We start from the raw sequence: 20,249 nt of genomic DNA on the forward strand, positions 1-20,249 counted from the left end.
GCCACGGGGCTCTCCAGATGTGAGATTTTTTAGGATCGTGCCTTCATGTTCAGGGTGTGCTCGGCCGAGAGCATAACTATAGGAACAGACGCACTGCTCTGGAACCCTCCTTGTTCTGACGCGTCCCCGCTTCCCCCCGCCCCGACCCCCGCATTGCTCCCCTCAGCCGACGGCGGTGCAGGTGGGGAGTCAAGGGTGAGCGCTCCGTCAAGACCCACAGTCTTTTATTAGAAGGTGGCCCCCCTGGGAGCCAGGGAAGAGCCTACCTCTGAGAAAGGGAAGGGTCTGGAATCCAGGCCTAGAGCTGCTGTTCACACTCCGAACCCCGCCCCCACCCCCTGGACAAGGGCCCCGGGCCCTGAGCTTGGCAGAGGGCGGACCCTTCCCTGGATGCGCTAAAGCCCATCTAGACCGTGCAGAGCCCCAAAGGCCCTGGAAACTGCTAAGTGCCAGGGGTCCTGAGGGTATTTAAATGCCAGCAAGACCTTCCTGCCTCAGCCTCAGGCGGTGCAGCCTGTGCCAAGTCACACCGGGAGCGCCCACGGGCAGCGCTCGCAAGGCCGGAGGCTGCGCCCCCCTGTCCCCGGCCCAGAAGCAGCAGCCAGTGTCACTTAGGAGAGTGCAGGCATCCTCTAGGGCTAATGGGGCGGTAGCCCAGGTGGCCCCTCACAGCCCCGCTGCTCCCGCTCCTGGGGGGCTCGGCTGAGCCGGCGCGGGGCTGCCACCTGGTGGCTGTGTGTGGCAGGCCCTTCGACAGGGGCCAGGGGCTGGTGGAGGATCAAGTAAAGGTTGGGAATGATTTCTGGACCCGCTCTTCCCGCCCATCCCAAGTGCAAACCCGGTTGCCCTGGGGCAAGAGGGGCAGGCCCCCGGCACCCAGCGTGGCTAGGAGCTCAGGGTCCCGGGAGGCAGGGGCTGAGGACCCCTGATTCCTGCCCAGGGGCTCTCCCACCTTCTACAGAACAGGAGAGGAAGCAAGACCTTGATGTCCAGCTTCTCTCCATCCCCTGCATCTCGGAGGGGACCTCCCCCGTCCTCGGGCTCTGTTCCAGGGCTTCAGCAGCAGCACCAGCGACAAGCGGGCTCCCTGACCTCCACGGGAGCCCAAGCTTGCCTTCCGGGCCCACGGGACCCCCGCAGCCCCAGTGTCCCCAGGTCCGTCTGGCCTGAAGCACCGGGCTGCCCGTGGGCCGGTCACACAGCTGGGGAGGCTCGAGCCACTTTCTCCGTCTCCTCAGGGCACCCGGTTCCTTCGCCGTGGGCCGTCCTCCCAAACCTCCTCTAGGACCCAAGGTGCAGGCGCCCACACCCCGCAGCCCAGCCGGGAGGGCTCAGGAGTGGGTCAGTGGGGGGGTGGGCCGGGGCGGAGACGCCCCCGACGTGGGCAGGCGGGAGAAGGTGGCGTCTAGTCGTGGGGCGCCTCCTCTGGGGGGTCCTCGTCGACGGGGGGCGTGGGCTGGCAGCGGAAGTGGTCATTCCAGATCTTAAGGAAGGTGACCCGGAACTTCTGGATGCGGAAGGCGTAGACGATGGGGTTCATGGCCGAGTTGCCGTGCGTGAGGAAGATGGCGATGTACATGAGGATGCTGGGCTTCCGGCAGGAGGGGCAGAAGAGGGTGATGCAGTTGAGGATGTGCAAGGGCAGCCAGCTGAGGGCGAAGAGGAAGAGGATGAGGGCCAGCGACTTGGCGATCTTCAGCTCCTTCCCGTAGTACTTCTGCGGGTCGCCAGAGGAGGCCGACACCTTCTTGCCGAGCTGCCTCCGGATCAGATAGAAGACCTCCAGGTAGATGAGGACCATGAGCAGCAGCGGGGGCAGCACCCACACGAAGAAGTTGAAGTAGACCATGTACTCCATGCTGATGACCTTCTCGAACTCGCATTTGATCACGGGCTCGCCGCCGCTGCCGTTGGCCGCCCAGGCCCGCTGCGCCTCCCCCAGCCTGTTCCAGCCGAACAGCGGGGTCAGGCCCACCACGAAGGACAGGATCCAGCAGCCGGCGATGGCCACCGCCGCCCTCCGCGGAGTCACCACCGTCTTGTACCTGGGGGGAGGGCATAGCGTGAGTCCCCACCCCAGGCTCCACCGGCCCGGGCTCTCCAGGCGGGGCTGTCCCACTGGGGCTGAGAGCGGGACGCAGGGCTCGGGCAGAGGTCGAGGCCAGGAGCTGAGATCTGGGCCAGGCGGGCGGGCGGGAACCTGCTCGGCGGGAACATCGGACGGACTAAAACTCAAGACAGAACCATCACAGAAGGTAGCCCAGGACCGCCCCCGAGGAGCTCCCAGACCAGCGCAGTAAACCCCCGGCGCTCACCCCGACACGCAAGGTCATGTCACGCTGCGGCAGCAGCTCCTGGGACGAGGGGAAGCTTCGGCGATGGCGCCCGCGACAGCACTTGGCTGTGCTTCCTCGTCTACACTGGCAAAGCCAGCCAGTGAGGACTGCGCGCTCTTCCCCGGAGACCAGATGGCCCTGCACGCCTCCCCCCTGCGCTCTGACCCAGGCCCTGCCAGCGCCCCTACTCCCCTTCCCCTTCCAATCACTGCCCAGTGCTCATCTCCAGGGGGGCCGGAGCTCCCCAAGCTAACAGGGTTACCTCGGGAAGGAGAACCGACGTTCACGCAGCATCTGCTACAAGCAGGGCCCTTGCATGGACGCGTGCATGGGTGAGTCCACTCAGCCAAACCCAACGCTGGCGCCCTCCGTGCGGGGCGCTGAGGGAGGGAGGGCCCGGCCCTCTGCGCTCACATTTTGGACAAAGAGAGAGACAACACGGACATAAACACACAAGACGGCTACGGCTGTCATTGTCCCTTGAGGGAATGAACAGGTCAGTCCAGGGGATCCCCCTGCCCAGGCCTCCTCCGGTCATGACACTCAGAAAATGGAACCGCATGGCTGATACAGAAGACAGACAAGGCTGCCCGCGGGCGGCGACTGTGCCCCCCCAGGGCGGAGGGCGCCAACGTCCTGGGGGCTCCCCACTTCCCTTTACAGCAGCAGGCAGCTCGTCCTCCGCCCAGAGGCCGCCTTGGACCGGGGGTTGGGGCCCGGGGCCGCCCACTCTGCGCCCAGGAGGCACCGCGGGCCCAGTCGTTATTTTCCAGGGCAGCTCCTGAGATGGACAGGGAGCCCTCCTGAGCGTGTGAAGAGCCCCCGAGACCCAGGAGGCCTCGCTCCGACTCCTGTGCCTGCAGAATTTGTGGCTTTCCTCTCCACAGGGATGAGATACTTAAGGCCCTTCTCACCTGGACCCTTTCCCCCTGGGAAGGTTTTGCAGGTATGGGCAGGGGAACGGCTTGGGGGATGGGAGAAAGCAGCCCCCTCGCCCCATCTAGGGAGCAAGAACTAGGAGGGACCTTCGGAACCTCTTTTCCAATGTCCTCATCATTCCAGTGGGGACAAGGAGGAACCTAGATGACTCCAGCACCTCAGTGTGGCGCCTCCTCACCCATTCTGCGATCATAGGGTCCTTGTGTCCCCAAAGCACCAGTTCCCTTGTACCTCTTTAACTTTTCTTACACACAATCTTTATTATCTTGTAACTGAAGCCCTTCCTGCCTCTTGGATCCCCAGTGGGATGGAGAGCCTGGTGCACACCCGGGGAGCCAGAGGTTAGAAGGTGCAACTACTACATCAATCAACTCTTGCTCTGTAAAATGAGGCAGTGAATCCCGCTTCAGAAAGTAGGACTAGGGCAGCCCTGGTGGCTCAGCGGTTTAGAGCCACCTTCGGCTCAGGGTGTGATCCTGGGGTCCTAGGATCGAGTCCCACATCGGGCTCCCTGCATGGAGCCTGCTTCTCCCTCTGCCTGTGTCTCTGCCTCTCTCTCTCTCTGTCTCTCATGAATAAATAAATAAAATCTTAAAAAAAAAAAGAAAGTAGGACCAGATGAGACAACCTAAGTGAAAGAGTCTGTAAACACCCCACCCATGTGCTTGTGCCTGAGCTCCTCCCCTCCAAGCCCCTAGTAACACTCACACTTGGAACACCTGCGGTATCTCTAGATGCTCAGCAAACACGGTAACGTCTCTGCAAATATCTGGCTCGGGACTTGTTACTGATCTCAAAGTGCTCCCCACACATTCTGTGGTGAAAGATGCTCTAGGCGCATCTATGGAGCAAGAGCAAAGGAGCAGAGATGATTCTGCGGAGAGAGAAGGCTGAGGGACGCCGTCAGGAGGCTGCGGTCGGGAGGTGGGCTTCCCGGGTGAGCCTCAGCAGCACCTAATAGGGCTGCAGCTGCAGGAGGAAGGATGCAAGCCAGGCACCTGCCCGCACCCCCCCATTGCAGGCCGGGCACCTACCTGCACCCCCCATGGCAGGCCAGGCACCTGCCTGCACCCCCATCATGGCTCATTGCACGTTTGATTTGTATCACGTTTGCCATTGACACAGCCCTTTGTACTCGTGCCTCAGGTCATTGCTGGAACCACCCTGTGACACAGCATACAACGGGATTACCGTTTCACAGATTAGGAACCCCAGGCCCAGAAATGGCCAATAACTTACCCGGGTCTCCTGACTCCACGGACAGCTCTCCTCCCAGGCATCAGGCTCACTGAGGTCACTTAGATATGGGATGATGGGCAGATTGGGAACGTCCCTTTCCTAAGAGCTTTAAAATGGGAACATCTGGACCCTGTTCACAGAGGGTACGCCCAGAGATAGGGGGGTGGACAAGGGGACCTCGCGCTGCCGCCAGCCTGAGGCCTGGGGGTGGGGGAAGCAGTGATGACCCACTGAGAGAAGTGGGTCCCAACGGTGACCCAGGTGCGAGAGAGGGGAGAGGCAGCTTCTCATTAGAGAGGCGCCCCCTCCCCTCCCCCTCCCCCTTCCTGATGGCCTTGGAGCCCCAGGGTTAAAGCTTTCCTGGGGCTCCTCCAGGGCCAGGTCCCAGCAGACCTGCAGCTGAGGGTATCAGTTCTCATCTGTTTTTCTTGCTATTTTCTCCATGGTGGGAAAGGGCTGGACTCAGGACCTTGGCTGAGGTGGGGCAGGCTCCCACAGGAAGGGCAGTGGAGAGGGCCCAGGGCCGAGGAGAAGCTCACCTCTCCCCACACGTGGGAAAGCGAGGCAGAGGCTGCAGGTCCTGGGTGCACACAGGGGAGAGCATGTTGAACGCATCTCCAGTGCTTGGGCTGCCCCTCCCGACTTGGGGTCTGGGGCCTCACCACCCCGGGACTGTGTTGGGAACTAGAGATGGCTGTGCCCGGGAGCGTGCAGTCTCAGGGAGACAAAGGCAGGCGAGCAAAAGAACGGAGACACTGAAGCCCCAATGGGGCCTTGTCCTCAGGCAAGCAGGGCGGGCAGGGCCTTAAGGATGTCATCGAAGGAACCAGCCCCATCACCTCCCATATCTTCCTCACAGTGCTTACAATCCCACCACTGGTGAGACGCTCCTTTGGGTTAAGAATTGGCCCCTCTGTGTGTGTGTGTGCATTTTAAAATATTTTATTTATTTATTCATGAGACACACAGAGAGGCAGAGACACAGGCAGAGGGAGAAGCAGGCTCCCTGCGGGGAGCCTGATGTGGGACTCGATCCTGGGACCCCGGGGTCACGCCCTGAGCCAGAGGCAGACGCTCCACTGCGGAGACACTGGGCGTCCCTCTGTGTTATTTTTAAAAGCCAAGACAGTACTAACTCCAGAGTATGAGTTAGTTTATTAGCCAGCACCACGCTGATGATGGTGACAACATGAAGACTGTCCCTGGAGCAGTGGGGGCGACAGCGAGAGCTTGGAGAAAGGAGTGGAAGGGCGTTCGGGTCACTGAGCACTGGCCTGGCTGAGTGGGAAGGTATCTCCCATCACAGATGCTGCCAGAGTAAGAGTGGTTCAGAGGTGGATACGGTGGGGTTGGGAGGTCTACAAATCCCACACCCAACAGGACACCCAACAGGCAGAGGACACCGTTGCCACACCCTTGCACCCTGGCAGGGCTGCCACACAGAAGAGGGAGGTTCTGAAGGCAAAGGTAGAGGGGACATTGAAAAAAAAACAGCTAACAGGGGCATCTGGGAGGCTCAGTCGGTTGAGTGCCTGACTCTTGGTTTTAGCTCAGGTCATGATCTCAGGGTCGTGAGATCAATCCCTGCATCAGGCTCTGCACTCAGCAGGAAGTCTGCTTGGGATTCTCTCCCTGCGTCCCCTCCCCTTATTCATGTGCTCTCTCTTTCTCTCATATAAATAAATAAATCTTCAAACAAAAAAGAAAAATAAAAGCTAATTGATCACTAATCATGATAACAACAATGCTAATAAGAGCTAACATTTATTAATACTTTCCCCGGGCCCAGCACTGACTATAGAGAGCCCCATGGGTTGGGTATTATTATGATCATTATTTTCATTTTCTAATTACAGTAACTGAGACTCAGATTATGAGACCTCCCCAGTCCCTTCGCCAGAAACAGGCAGAGAAAGAATTTCTAAGCTTCAGATCTTTCCAAGTCCAAAGCCCAAGCTGGACCTAGCTCTGGCCCTGCTGTAGGATGGGTGTAGGGGGTTTGGAGGGTGGAGCCTCAGGCTGGAAGGGAGCCATGGTGAGCTCCAGGCAAGCTCCTGGATCCAGCAGTTCTGAGGACGCCACTAGACCAGCCTGGGAGCCTCCATCCACCCCCCAGTCTGACCTCTTCGTGCCCCAGACCGGTCTGTTCCTGAGCTGCCTAGCTGATTAGTGGTGGGTGTTGGGGCAACTTAGCAAACAAGGTACTTCCCTTTGATTCATTAAGCAGATATTCACCGAACACCTTTAGGTGCCGGGTACCAAGTGGTAAAGGTCAGGCTCAGAAATATGAAGAGGGCAGGCTCTCATGAAAGGAACTTTCTAGAGGCAGGGGAACAGGAAATAGATGTATGAACAAATAAACAGATCATTTCAGAGAGTGGGATCAATGGGACACCCCGAGAGAGTGAGTAGCTGGTGGGCAGGGGGGCCTCCCCAGGGAGGACACGCTGAGCTGGGCCCTAAATGATCACCAAGAGCCACTCAGGCCAAGATGGGGCTGGCGGGTGTGGGGAGGGGGAGAGCCTTCCAGGCAGAGGGGACAGCCAGTGAGGGAGCTGTGGCCAGAGGGCAAGGACGGAGAAGCTGGTGAGGCCGGCAAGGTAGGGCAGTCGGTCACAGCCAGCGTCAGGGACAGCCACCCGGGGCTGGGAGAGCCACAGTCGAGGTTCTGGGGCGCATCCTAACTGCAGGGAAGCCACTGTGAGCAAAGGAGCAAGAGTCTCCAATTTTTGTTCTTAGAAGCCAACTCAGATGACCCTGTGGAGAATGTGTTACAGCAGGGAAGGCAAAGGAGCCTCAGGCAAGGCCCGAGGGGGCGCGCTCTCGCTGGCACTGCAGTGGGGGCACGTGGGACGACGCGGATGGCTTTGAGGCACGTTTGGGGATGAAGCCAACAGGACCTGCTGCTGACTCCGGCTGTCCAGGTGACCCAGAGAATCAGGATGATGCTTGGATTTCGATCCGGGCCACCGCGCAGAAGGAGATGCCATTTCCTGAGTCTCCCCAGCCCGTGTCCCCCTCCCCAACCCAGGGGCCCCTCCCCTTACTCTGAACCCCACTCCCCTTGCCCGTGAGGTCCACACCACAATGCTGGACCCTCACTTGTGTCCACCTGGGGGCCTTTGCACTTCCTGCTCATCTCCCCTCACTCAGATCTCAGATCCGATGTCACCTCCTCTGAGAAGCTTCCCCGACCACCCCGCGAAAACAGCCCCTATCGCTCTGGACCTCTTGCCATGCTTAATTTTCCTGATAGAGCGTCTCACTTCCTGTCTCTCTCATTCTCTCTCCATATATATATGCATTTATCTTCTATTTCTCTCCAGCAGAATGTAAGGTCCATTTAGGACAGGCCCGTACTTCGCAGGTTCACCACGGCAGCCCCAGGCCCTGGAGCCGTGGTCCATCACTATTTGCTGAGCACATGAGTACATACGTGTAAAAATAGGAAGGTGAATCCGTACACCCACTTATTCAATCACTTATAGTTTATTCAGCAATAAATAAAACTGAATCAGAGATAAATAAAAATGTGATTTACGATCGACTGAGAACCTACCATGTGAGTACATCTCGGGGAACCAGAAATAAAGATGAAATGTAGCTGCTCAGTCAGAGAGGTCAGAGGAGAAAGGTACTGCCGTGGCGGAAGCAATTACGGTGTCCTGAATGCGGGAAATCGTTCCCCGTCGCGCTGGGAGCTGTGGGGAGTGCACTGCTGACCTGGGTAACTGCTGGCACCCTGCTTAGGTCCTGCGACACGAGACCACTCTGACGATGGCCGCTTACGAGACGTACGAGCAAGTGGCACCAGGTCGCCAGCCTGTCCCCAACATGTCCACAGCAGCACAGGCCCTGGCGCGGCCCCTGCACACTGTGACCCCACAGAGGCTCCCCGGCCAGAACTGGCTTCCCTGGAGTCTTCGGCCTGCAGCCCAGAGAAGCTGTGTCTGCATCTCAGGTTAAGTCTTGGGGGGGAACCATGAGTGCACGTGGGCTCCCTGTTGGTCCCACGCCTCATAAGCAGGCCCATTTCACAGACACGATCACCTCCAGTCGGAGGCCCTGGCTGTGCGTGGAGAGTGGCCTCTCCCTGCCCACGGCCTCGGAGAGGGGCTCTTCCTGGACACGCCTGGGGGACTGACTTAGGCTGACTCTGGGAACATGAACAGAAAGCTTCCTACGAGCAGGAAAGGCTCAGCACGTCAGCAGGTGATGAACAGACCCTGGGACACAGGCAGGACAGAAGCACTGGACAGAGGAAAGAGGAGGGGAGGGCATAGGGCCCTAGAGAACTCTCTTGGGTGGACAGGGCACTGCCAGGCTGAGGAAGGCAGCCGCTCCATCACTGCACGAACAAGACTGGAGTGTGCTGGTCCTGAAGCCGGATCTCCTCAGCCTCCACCCCCCCACCCCCGCCCACCGCCCACCGCCCTGCTCCTAGCAGCCGAGCTGAGTCCTGCAGGCCCGGTCAGTGGGGCCAGAGGACAGAGAGGAAAGCCAGGCTACTTCCAGCCCTCTCCCTGTGCCTCAGGCAGCGGCCACATCCCCTTGCTGGCTTCATCTCTAGCCGGCAGGGCCCTGGGCTCCAGCCCCGCGCTCCAGGACTGCCTCCCCCCATCACCCAGGCCCAGGGCTACCCTCCGGACCCCTCGCTATCACATCAGCCCCTCAGATCCTTCATCGCCTGCATGACCAGTTCCCCTGCCGTAAGCACCTCAGTGATTTCTGAGTTCGGGTCAGACCCCAACGGCCCGGGAGCAGAACAGTGAGCACAGAGAACCCCTGGCCGGGGCCTGAGAAAACCGACCAGATTCCTAACAAACCCGTGTTGACCCAGAAGGAGAGAGAGGCCACGTGGGTGGTGTGGAAAAGGCTGAACGCGGCTGTCGGAGACGGAGATGAGGTGTCCTGTGAACCACTGCGACCGGCCGGGCCCTCAGGCCTCGCTGGCCCCAGGGCCTGGTCTCGGGCCCTGCAGTTTGCAGAGTCGGGGACGAATTCCCCACCCTCTGTCTCCCCTTCCTGCCTCCCTTTGTATCAAGGATCTTGGCCCCTTGCAGCTGGAAACTTGGATCCGGAGACCAGGGAAGTAAGGCTTTCAGGCTATTAAACTACTTCCTGCAGAGAAATTCTTCCTCCCAAAGGAGAACAGGAAATCAGATACAATCAGAGGCACTGGGCGGGCTCCCGGGGCCAAACATTTAACAGTAACGTTGCCCAGGGGAGTCTGGCTCAGGGGCATGGGGAGGGGCCGGGATGTCTGCATCCTAATCATCCTGCCTTGCGTCTAGCTCATCTCGCCTATGACCCTGTGGCATCAGCCACCACCTCCAGGGCCAGGGTCACTCTCCCTGACACTGGGGTCCCCCAAGGCTGCAGGGAGGAGGCGCAGATGCTCTGAGCTCCTTGAAAGAAAAGAGCCGATAAACTGATTAGGTTATCAGTGTAAATGGGCCCGGGAAACTGCTCCTGGTCACTTGCTGGAGACAAATAACTCCACGGCCTGGTGGGGAGACCAGGGAGTGCCTGCCTGTGACTGTCCCACAATCTCGCCTCCCCTCCCTGCTGCCCATCCAGAGCCTCCTCCCCCGTCCGGCAGTGAGCAGAAAAAGGCAGAGCTCCTGTCCCAAGGGAACCTTCTGTCCGACAGGTGGGCACAGCGCTTGCCCCAAGGGAGCACCGGGCGTGACGAGATGCACGAAGCCCAGACGCACAGGCTGCAGGGGGACCTGGCAGGGCCAGTCTGCCACGGGCCTGCATGCCTTGCGGCCAAGCTCTCTTCTCTCTGGTGTGTCCTATCCTCACAAAGAGGGACCTGGATTTGCTCAGGGCGCACAAGGGGCTGCAGCGGGCAGGGTTCTCAGACATCGGGGAGGCACGTTTTCCAACGATCTGCTTACCGTCCCCCATCCTTCCCCCAGCATGTCCCCACACGGCCACCCAGGGGCTGCCCTGAAACGATGCCCTGGGTGGTTCCGAGATGCAGCCCCTCCCCCTCAATCTGAAGCAACCCTCCGACTCCCAGGGAGGAGGTGTTCCTGGAGGACGAGGGTGTCTGGCCGGATCCCTAAACTGGGGAGACTGGGCCCAGACCTCAATGTCCCTGCTACTTCCTGCCCTGAGACTTGATCCCCTTCTGCTCTCAGGTAAGGCCAAGGCAGCAAAAGCTCCGAGGCCAAAGGGCCCCACCTGCTTGGGCGACTTCCTGACTCATCCAGTGGGTGGGACGGAAAAACCCATCCTGTCTGCGTAGGGATTTAATGACCTGTGAGTGGCTGGCGCAGCGAGGCCTCACCATGATGACCATGGTCGTAAAGGGGCCAAATTCCTTTTCCACTGAAGTGGAAAGAGCTGCCTCTGGGGAAGGGAGCTGATCGGGTTGTTCCCACAGGCCCCTGTGGCCTCTGCAGACAGTGGCCACGTACACGTACAAGAGGCGGCCAAGGAGCCTGCGGTCTCGCTGGCACATCGGCAGGGCCAGGGCGGGAGGGTCCTGGGAACATCTGCGCCTCCCTAGGCCCAAGAGCACAGAGAGGCCCATGCTGCCCGTCGAAGGGTGCCTGCCTGCATGGCAGCAACATCAGGACCCCAGAGACGGAGGGCCGTCCCTCGGAGTACGGCCTCCAAAGCGGCGTGGGTCGGGAGACCCGGGTTCCCGTCTGGGCTCCGCTGGGAGTGAGCTGGTCTGGGTGAGGCCCTTCCCCTTGGGGGCGTCGTGTTCTCATGGAGGTGATGTGGGGCTACACCGGACGACTCCCCAGCCCTGCGGGTCGCGTTCCCCTCTTCTGGAATGTATCTGGCCATTCCATAGGGAGAACTGAGCCTGGCGCTAATGGGAAGGAGGCAGCACCCCCGAGGACCAGTTTGTGGGGGAGGGGCCCAGGGGCTGTGGCTGTGAAGCGCCCACAGTTCCCCCGAAGGAGTCCCTCCCCTAAGGGTTCACTCTCTAGGGAAGACCAGGGTGTCGAGGAGCAGAGGCATGCCATGGGGTCACCGGAGCTCCAGCCGGGCTCTACAGTTAAGAGCTGGTGGCCCTGAGCGAGACACGACCCCCGGGGCCCGGCTCCGTCCTCACGCAGCACAGCGGCTGGAGGCGCGCCCGGCAGGCTCCCCTGGCCCTGGAGCTGGTGCTCGGCGGCACCGACCGCACCCGCGCGGCCTTCCCGGCCTTCCCGCCTCGACGGAGAGCGGGGTGGCTCCCAAAGGGGAACGGAACAGGCTGCAGGCCCGCGGATAAAACAGTTACTTGTCTGACTTTGGAAGACCCGTCACACGGCTCTAGTTTCTATTTTGCAGCCAGCTCTCCCACCTACCTCGACCTGGGTGCCAACTAGCACGTGTTCCCCGGCCAAGGGGCGTGGGAGCGAGCTCAGCCCATACGGGGGCCCCCGGGAAGGCGCCTCCCGGCTGGGTCCAGGGCCTCGCCTGGGGCAAGTGGCCGGTGTGGGGGCTGGAGGCAGGGGACGCTGAGCCAAGCCCCTTCCCCTGCCCTCATGCCCGAAAGAAAGCCTGTTTCCGACAAGCTTTCTTGTCGGATGTGTTTCCCGTGGGGAGAGCCCACGCCAGTGGGGAGCAGCCTGGGAGCCCCAGGAGGCGGTGCCCCTTCCAGCGCTCCCCTGGCGAGGAGGATGGGGAGGACGGGATGCTCTCCCTGCTCTCCCGGGGAGGCAGCCCTTCCCACAGGGCTCGGGTTCTTTCCCCTTTTCTGCTGCCTGGGCCTTTGGGGCTTCCTAAAGTTACACCCTCTCCCTAGAAGATGTGACAGATGGCAGGATATGGAGGACAGACAGGACACGGAGGGTCGCCCACCATGGAAATCTCTCCCCACCCTGCCCTCAGGCCTCCTCTCTGGCTGCTCCTGCTTTGCTGTCTGAGGCTGCCTGGGTCCCCCAGGCTGCCTTACACCCAAGGTGGTGCTGCTCTCGGGACCTGGAAGGGGCTACATGCTGCCCGGCCCTGGCCTCTGTCCACAGGGACCCACAGCAAGGACTGCAGCGCCCCCGGGGCTGCTCCCCATGTCCCCTCTGCTGCTGGTGTGTGTCACTGCGCCCACACATTCACCCAGCCACACGCGGCTGAGTCCCAGGCTGGGCCCCAGTCCTGCCTGGTCAGCCCAGGCGGCAGCACACGGATCCCTGAGCGCGGCTGCTGGGCCCCGGCTGCTGGGCCCCGGCATCGGCCCTGGTCGCCCCCTCCCTCTGCCACAGCCTGGGAATGAGTTGGGGGGCAGGGGGAGGGCCTGACCCGGTGGAAGCCTCGCTGGGCAGGGAAGGGAGGCAGGGAGGGCCCAGATTCCTGTCTCATGGGGCGGGAGGCAGAATGGACCTCCGGGGTCACCGCTGGAGGCCGATGCCCTCCTCCGCCCCATGCAGGACACTAAGTGGAACTCGTCGTTTTGCTCTGGACCATGGAACCCCGAGAACAGGAACCAGCTGTGCCCCCAGCAGCTGCCACAGCACCTGGCGCACAGCCGGCACCCAGTAATATTCGGGGAAGGAAAATGGATGCATGTGAAATGCTCAGTTAGAACCAGGGTGAGGCGTCTGCCTTCAGCTCAGGGCATGATCTCAGGGCCCTGGGGAGAGCCCCACACGGGACGCCCGGACGCCGCTGGGCGAGGACTGAGCCGCTCCCACTCCCCCCACTTACACGCGCGTTCTCTCTCCCTCTGTCATAAATAAAATATTAAAAAAGAAAACCAGAGAAGGCAGAAAAAGAGGGGCAGGAGGAGGGAATAAGGAATAATCCAGGGAACAGAGAGCCGTCGCAAGCACTGTAGACAGCAAGCGGATGACATCAATAATCACTTTAAATGTGGATAAAGTCGGGGCAGGTCAGGGGCCAGCCTGAGCTCCCCACCCTCCCCGCAACCTCTCCGCACCCTCCCTCCTGACGGGCACACGTAGACCAGGTGCCTCAGACAGCAGGACAGCATCCACGGGACCGCAGGTCCACTTAGTCCCCGCGCCCTCGTCTCCCCCCCCCCCTCCCCGCGCCTGCATCCCTGCACGGCTGCACCTAAGCCACTTAATGAGGTAGTTCTAGCAAGAGTCCAGCCACACTTCCTCCTGCTGCGAGACCGGTGCCCCCTCCCCCTCTTCCTCCCCCTCCCCTCCTTCCTCCCCCTCCTCCCTGCCCCGGTGGAGGACTGAACAGCCTGTTCTCTCTTCTGCTGGGAGCTGGCCGGCACCATCGTGTGCACCAGGAGGCCAAGGCCCCTGAGCCGCTGGCAGCGCCCCAGTGCCAGGCGGGCGAGGCAGCTTCTGAGGGCTGATCGATCCGCTCATTTTCAGTCATCCCACTTGTGCAAAGCCCTGTAAATCACTCACGTCTGCCGCGACCCTGGAGGGGAACCGCACATTATGATGCGTGTGGGGGAGGAGGAAGCTTATTAAATCAAAGCCTGTTTTTTTCTCCATCTACCATTCACGAAAACTTCAAAGTGCCGAGCTCAGAGCTGGAAAATGAAAATGCAGGGAGCTGGCGGTAATGGGCCTTGGGGACGCAGCCAGGCAAGAAGCCGGCAGAACACGCACTGCAGCCCCTGCAGCCCGGGGCGTGAGGGAGGCGGTTCCCTGACACCCACGCCAACCATCTGGGCCATTCAGAAGGCCGCCTTCACATCTGAGCCTTGCAGAGGCCCAAGCACCCACACCTGTCCCTCCTCTGGCCCCCACGCCACTCCTCACACCTCGGACGGGTCGCACCATGGGCCAGAAGCTCGGGCAGCACAGCACGAACAGGCCCTTGACAGGCATGTGGGGCCGTAGGGGGCCTGGCTTCCAACGGACTCTGACGTGCTGTGTCAGCAACCTGCACGGCCCTGCAGCGTCTGGATTTCCGCGTCTGTAAAATGGAGCTGAGGTCTGCGCAGCCCAGGCCCCAGGGTGTCCCTTGACACCACCTGGCACAGAGTTTGGCACACCCTCTGGTTCCCTCTCTCCTCAGTCATCCCAGGAGAAGAGTGATTTGCCCAAGGTCACAGAGCTGCTGGCCGGAACTTGACTGGCAACGCGGGCTGGCGGCCTCCGAGGGCCGTGTTGCGTGTCTCCCACACTGATGTTCCCAGGACGCCTGAGCACAGGACCACGGGCTTCCAGTCCTCGTGTCCTGTAGTGTCGGAGCTGCTCAGACTAGAGAGTGCGTGTGAGCTGGGGCCAGCGGCACTCGGCACAACATCTGGCACAAAGGTCGCCCTCTTCGCCCTTGTTTGGGAAGGAGGCTGACGGAGGAGCCCAGAAAAAGGCAAGGAGGCATTGTCTCGGATCCTACAGGAAACAGGAACACGAGTCCCCGCCAGTCCATCCATGGCAAATCCACTTGCAGGACATGTTTCTCTTAATGGACGGCTAGGTCCGCCACGCAGAGAGAGAAAAGGCCAGGAGCCAGCCCTGGAGAAGGAGGGGGGAGAGGCTCTGCATCTGGGCAACAGGGTAACGACACAGCCCAGCACAGGCACAAAGCTCTCTGGCCAGCGGCCCACTTGCTGCAAACATCCGCTCGCCAGGCAAACAAAGGGCAGAGTGTTGCCATTTTGCAGACTGGAAAACTGAGGCCCAGGAAGGCTCAGCGAGTGCCCTAAACCACAGCCTGGCTGGTGAGCGTCAGAGCCGGCACTGAACAGGCTCCTCTGACTCCGGCCAGAGGAGTTTGTAGGATGCACTCCTGCGGGTTGGCAGAGAAGGTCCTTTGAGCCCCTCGGTGCCCAGCCCAGGATCCAGCCCAGGCCTCCTGGGGGGGCCTCTCTAGCCCATCTCCGCCACTCTCACCTCCGTGGACCTCGTGGGATCATTTCTGCTACCGTAACGCTGCCAACACCTCCGGATTTAGCTTCCCTGGGCTTGTGCGTGGAGCAGCTGAGCAAATGAGCACAACCTGGGTCCTGAGAGGAAGTAGGCAAGGCCCCGAGGAAACCAGGCGGCAGGCCAGGCCCCGGCCCCCCTGCAGCCGCTGCCCCAGGAATCCCAGCCGTCCTAGCTCTGCCTACATGGATGTATCTCACAGTCTGCAGGATCTTGCTCTGTGTCCCTCTGGGCCTAGAAGCTCCCTGAGGACGGGCTCTGTGTGCGCAGCCTGGAAGCCCAGGGACGCGGCGCAGGGGCGGGGGTTTCCCCAGTGGCATCTGCTTTGCTACCTGGCAGGCACCTCGCTCCAGTCCGAGTGTGGCTACTTGAGCCGGGTGACAGTTTCCCGGTGACTTATCCCCTGGTACCCTGTTGTCCTATGTGTGAAATGACACTGAGCTCAGCCTCACGGAAAACCACATAAGCTGCTGAGGGAGGCACCAGCGTGCAGGCGCCGCGTCCTCCGCCCCCCACACAGGCCCACGGCCTACTGGGGCCCCCAGGGAGCCTGAGCAGGTGGGGGGGGGGCAGGCACTGGTGCCAGAACAGAACACTGCTCACCTGGGGCTGCGCCCTCCCAGCCTGCCTCGGCCGCTTCCCCAGGCCCGGCTCTGAGGCCTCCTGGGGAGGACGACTTGTCCTCGACCACAGCAGAGACAAAGACACACGCACACCCCACACCCCGTTATCCACCTGCCTTCCTCCCTCCCAGCAGCGGGCAGGAAAGGGGCCAGACGAGCCCGTGACCAAGCAGGGAGCTGGTGTGCTTACCCGCTCATCCTCAGTACGACGATGGACATACTCGACGGAGATCGGACCAGGGGCACCAGCGTGCCAGCCCAGCTGCCGATGCGCTCGGGGCTCTACGCCCCCAGACCCACGTGCACCCCTCAGGGCGGGTAGGGGACAGGAGTGCTCCCCAGCAAGGAGGACGCGGTCCCGCGGGCGAGGCAGGTGGCTGGGCCCTGAGGGGTCCCTCCCGGTGCCCGGCACCCTCGCCCCGTCGGCACTGGCCAGTGGGGACATCCCGGCTCCGCAGCCTCCCCGGAGGGAGGAGGCCCCTGCCTCCTTCATCCTCACAGGAGCTTCGCCTGAACTGTTTGTCCTTCAGGTGTGGCCTGCGGAGCTCAGGCCGGGCCACGACCTCACAGGCATAGTGAAGCCCGGGGAGGCCCCACCTCGCTGAGTGACCCCGGCAGGGCCTGGAGGCCCCGGGCCCCCCCGCTCCCCCTGCCCACCTACCCACAGGTGGCTGCCGGTTCCTTCCCCACGGCCCTGACGGTGCTGGCAGGTGGTGGCACCGCAACACGCCCCGGAGCCAAGTGGCTTCCTCCCTGACTGTCAGCCCCGAAGGCAGCTGGCTCCTCTGCCGGCGCAGCAGGGTCCCCCGAGAGCGGGTGCGGAGCTGCGGCCCCAGGGTGGAGGGGCTCAGCTCTCTCGGATGCCAGCCCCCCGCCACCGGAACAGGAGTGTGCAGCTCGGAGGGAGCCAGGCCAGGGTCCAGACACCGGAATCTCCCCCGCCGCTGACCTCCCGGGAATGTTTTCACGAAATAACCCTCACGCTTCAGTGCCTGCCATCCCTATGGGGTGAGTGCGACAGATCCCACGGACTCCTGACTGGGCTCAGCAGTTTAGCGCTGCCTTCAGCCCAGGGTGTGACCCCAGAGTCCTGGGATCGAGTCCCACGTCGGGCTCCCTGCGTGGAGCCTGCTTCTCCCTCTGCCTGTGTCTCTGCCTCTCTTTCTCTCTCTGTGTCTCTCATGAATAAATAAAAAAAATCTTAAAAAAAAAAAAAAGTCTGAGGTAGAGGAGCTTTTTTTGCAGACAGATCTTACCCCTCGTGCCCCCGAGAGAACCATTGCCCGGTGAGTTCCCACTCCAGCCGGCGGGTGTGCATCAAAGCTCCTGGTTCTGCTGGGACAGGAAAAGGAGGGCCCGAAGCAGCGCTCACCATGCTGTGGTCAGGGCCGCCCCCGCGGTGGAGACGGGAGGATCGGAAACCAGTGACCTCCGAGGTCAGGCTGCACGGTGACCGCCGTGAGGCCTGGCCACTGGCGTCTGTGCCGAGCCTGCAAACTGCCCTGCGGAGCGTTCTCTGCCGCACGAGGCTAAAGGAGCCGGCCTCTTTGTGGAAGGACAGACAGGGCTTCTGGGCCCAGGCGCCGGAGGCCCAGGTGGGGCTCCCCATGCTGCCTGCCCTGCCCATCAGGGCGGGGCCACAGCTGGCACCTGCTAACCTCATGCCCGGCCATCCTCTCTGCTGCCTCGGCTGAACCTGCGCGGCTCAGTGCCCCACAGTGGCTCGGGGGAGGGGAGGTGGGGAGGCTGTTGTTGGGGGGACAGCCGCTCTGGAGGGGTGATGGGATCCAGGCGGCTCCGGAGGCCCACGGAGAGTCCCGGGGCAGAGCCGCCCGAGGGACCCTGAGGATGCACAGATGCGGGGGCCCAGCTGTCCCAGAAGCCACTGTGTCTCGTTCTGGATGGAGCCTGGCAGGAAGGAAGAACCCCTCTGCTGCTCCTTCTGGAAGCTTTAGGAGGCCCAAGCCGCCTGTCCTTCCTGCTGTGCTTCCAGCCCAAGAGACCCAACAAGGGCCTCCCAAGGAGTGAGGCGAGAAGACAGTCGGCGGTGGAGCCAGAGGCACCGGGAGGCTCGCTGGACATTTGAGCGGCCCCATCCTGGGCTACGGGGGGCGGGAAGGGGCCCACCTGCCGACCTCATGAAGGCACGGAGGAGGGGAGCCAGCAAGAGACAGAAACCCGGAGGGCTCGCTGTCGCACCAGCCCCACTCGGGCCTCTGAGCCTTGCTCCACTTTCTCCCTTCCCCACCACCAGCTACCCAGTGGCGCCAACCAACCTGACCCCTTCCCCTACTCTGCACCCCCAGCCTCTACTGGGGGTCTAACCCTAACTCCCTCCAGGTCTCTCCATCTCCACCGCCTCCCAAGCCCCCGGCCGCCCCCAGCCCCGCGGACAGCCGTGACCTCCTACAGTCTCCTGCGCCCCCCAGGCAGGGCGACCTTGTACATCAATGTTGCCGAGTACGTGGAGTTCTTCCGACAAACCACCCTTGCACACGTGCAGTGACCCTATTTGGTGGTGGTGTATTAATTTTTTTATCTACCACCGGGTTTGATTTGCTAATATTTCATTGACAAATTCTGACCTTTGAAAAATGTGATTTAGATGATGTCACCCCCTGCTTAAAGCGCTCAGAGGCCTCAAAGCACACTTGGAATACAATCCAAACTCTTGACCGTGGACCACAAGGCCTACAAGGCCCCACCTAAGTCTTCAGGTGCCTTCAGGTCTGCATGGACACTGACTCAGGGTGTGGAGAAGAGCGGGGCGGCTTCCCCCCTTGAATTCTCCTCCAGGTGACCGTGGCTACCTGCTCGCTTACCTGTGTGCCGGCTCTCTCCCTCCACCTGTCCCTGAGCTCCGGGAACGGGCCCCCCCTTTGGCCGTGGCCGTGACGAGAGACACCGAGTGACAGGCACGGAATCCGGAACTTGTGGATGAATCCAGAATGACCCCTCCACGGTCGGCACGCCTGCACGGGCGCAGCTGAGCACGGCTGCTTGGAGCTCATCACCATGAACCCCAGGCGAGCCGGTAGCGCTGCCCCCAGAGACGCTGGACCTCCCGAGCATGACTGCACCCTCGCCACCCTCGCCACCCTCGCCATCCTCCCTCCCCGGGGGTGACCTCGCTCCCCACCTCCCTGAGAAAGCTGAGACACTCGGAGGACAATTCCACCTGCCGGAGGACAATTCCACCTGCCCGCACCCACGCACTCACCCCTCCTGCCTGAAAGCCGCGCGCCAGGCCAGGCCCTCTGAGTGTGGCCGACCCGGCGGGCCCTGGGGCTCCAGCGCAGGTCTGGCACTCACTCTGGGACCATTAGCTGTGGGCACACAAACATGCTAACATCCCTCCACAACGCAAAACAAAATCTCTTGTTCCCGCTTCTGACAGCTTCTGCCCCATCGCTCTGTCCCCTTCATAACAAAATTCTTCAAAGAGTAGCCCATGCCCACTGGCGTCAAGTCCTTCCTCTCTTCTCCAGAGCTTTCTCAGTCAGGCTCCCTGCTCCACCCCACTGGCACTGTTCCTGCTAAATCCTGGTCTTTCTCAGTTCTCAGCCCTCCCCCGCCTCGCTCCACCCCTCCTTCCCCTCCACACCTTGCAAAGCTCTGCTGCCTGGAGCCACACTTACTTGGGGCTCCAGGTGTTCCTCCTACATCCACGCTGTCTCTTCCCCTCTGACCTTTCAGTGCTCTGTGTCCTCTTTAGCTGTATTTTTTGCTCTTGGAGACCTCATCAAGGCTCCTCAGTGATTTAGACCTGATCAGCACACAATGGCTCTCCCTAACCCTATTCCCAGTCCACATGTCTCCTGAAATCCATCCCTGCGTATCCATCCAACCGCCCGCTCAACATCACAGAGGTATTGGACAGATACCCCAAACTCAACGTGTCTAAATCTGAACTCCATTGCTCACAAAACCTGTACCACCCGCAGTCTTTCCCACCTCGGATAATGCCAGCTCCACCCCGCCAGTTGCTTCGGACTGAAATTCTGGTCACGCTTGACTCTTCTTTCTCTCACATCCCACATCCAATCCATAAGCAAATTCCTTGGCTCTTTCTTCAAAATTCACCCGGAATTTTAACAAATCATCGTACATTCATGCGATGGAATTCTAGCAATGAGGGAAAAAAAACCACAAGCCAACCAACAAACAAAAAAATCCTACCGTTTCCCTCAATAAGAGGGATGAGTCTCAGACATAACTTTAAGCTTCAAAAGACAGATACAAAAAAAAAACTTACACTTGATTCCCTTTACAAAAGTTCAAGAACAGGCAAAAATCAGTCTATGCGG

The 20,249-nt window shown here is 61.0% G+C and overlaps 1 protein-coding gene across 1 annotated transcript in view; it reads right to left on the reverse strand.

Moving 5' to 3' along the window:
• Window positions 1-207: 207 nt before the first annotated feature.
• ADORA1 (adenosine A1 receptor) overlaps window positions 208-20,249 on the reverse strand; it is a 28,239-nt gene continuing 8,197 nt past the window's right edge. The window contains 1 exon segment of the mRNA NM_001003279.1: window positions 208-2,045. Within this exon segment, the coding sequence (NP_001003279.1) occupies window positions 1,406-2,045 (640 nt within the window). The 3' untranslated portion in view covers window positions 208-1,405.

This window comes from Canis lupus, chromosome 7 (genome assembly GCF_011100685.1).
Source record: "Canis lupus familiaris isolate Mischka breed German Shepherd chromosome 7, alternate assembly UU_Cfam_GSD_1.0, whole genome shotgun sequence".
In the NCBI taxonomy this organism is placed as follows: domain Eukaryota; kingdom Metazoa; phylum Chordata; class Mammalia; order Carnivora; family Canidae; genus Canis; species Canis lupus.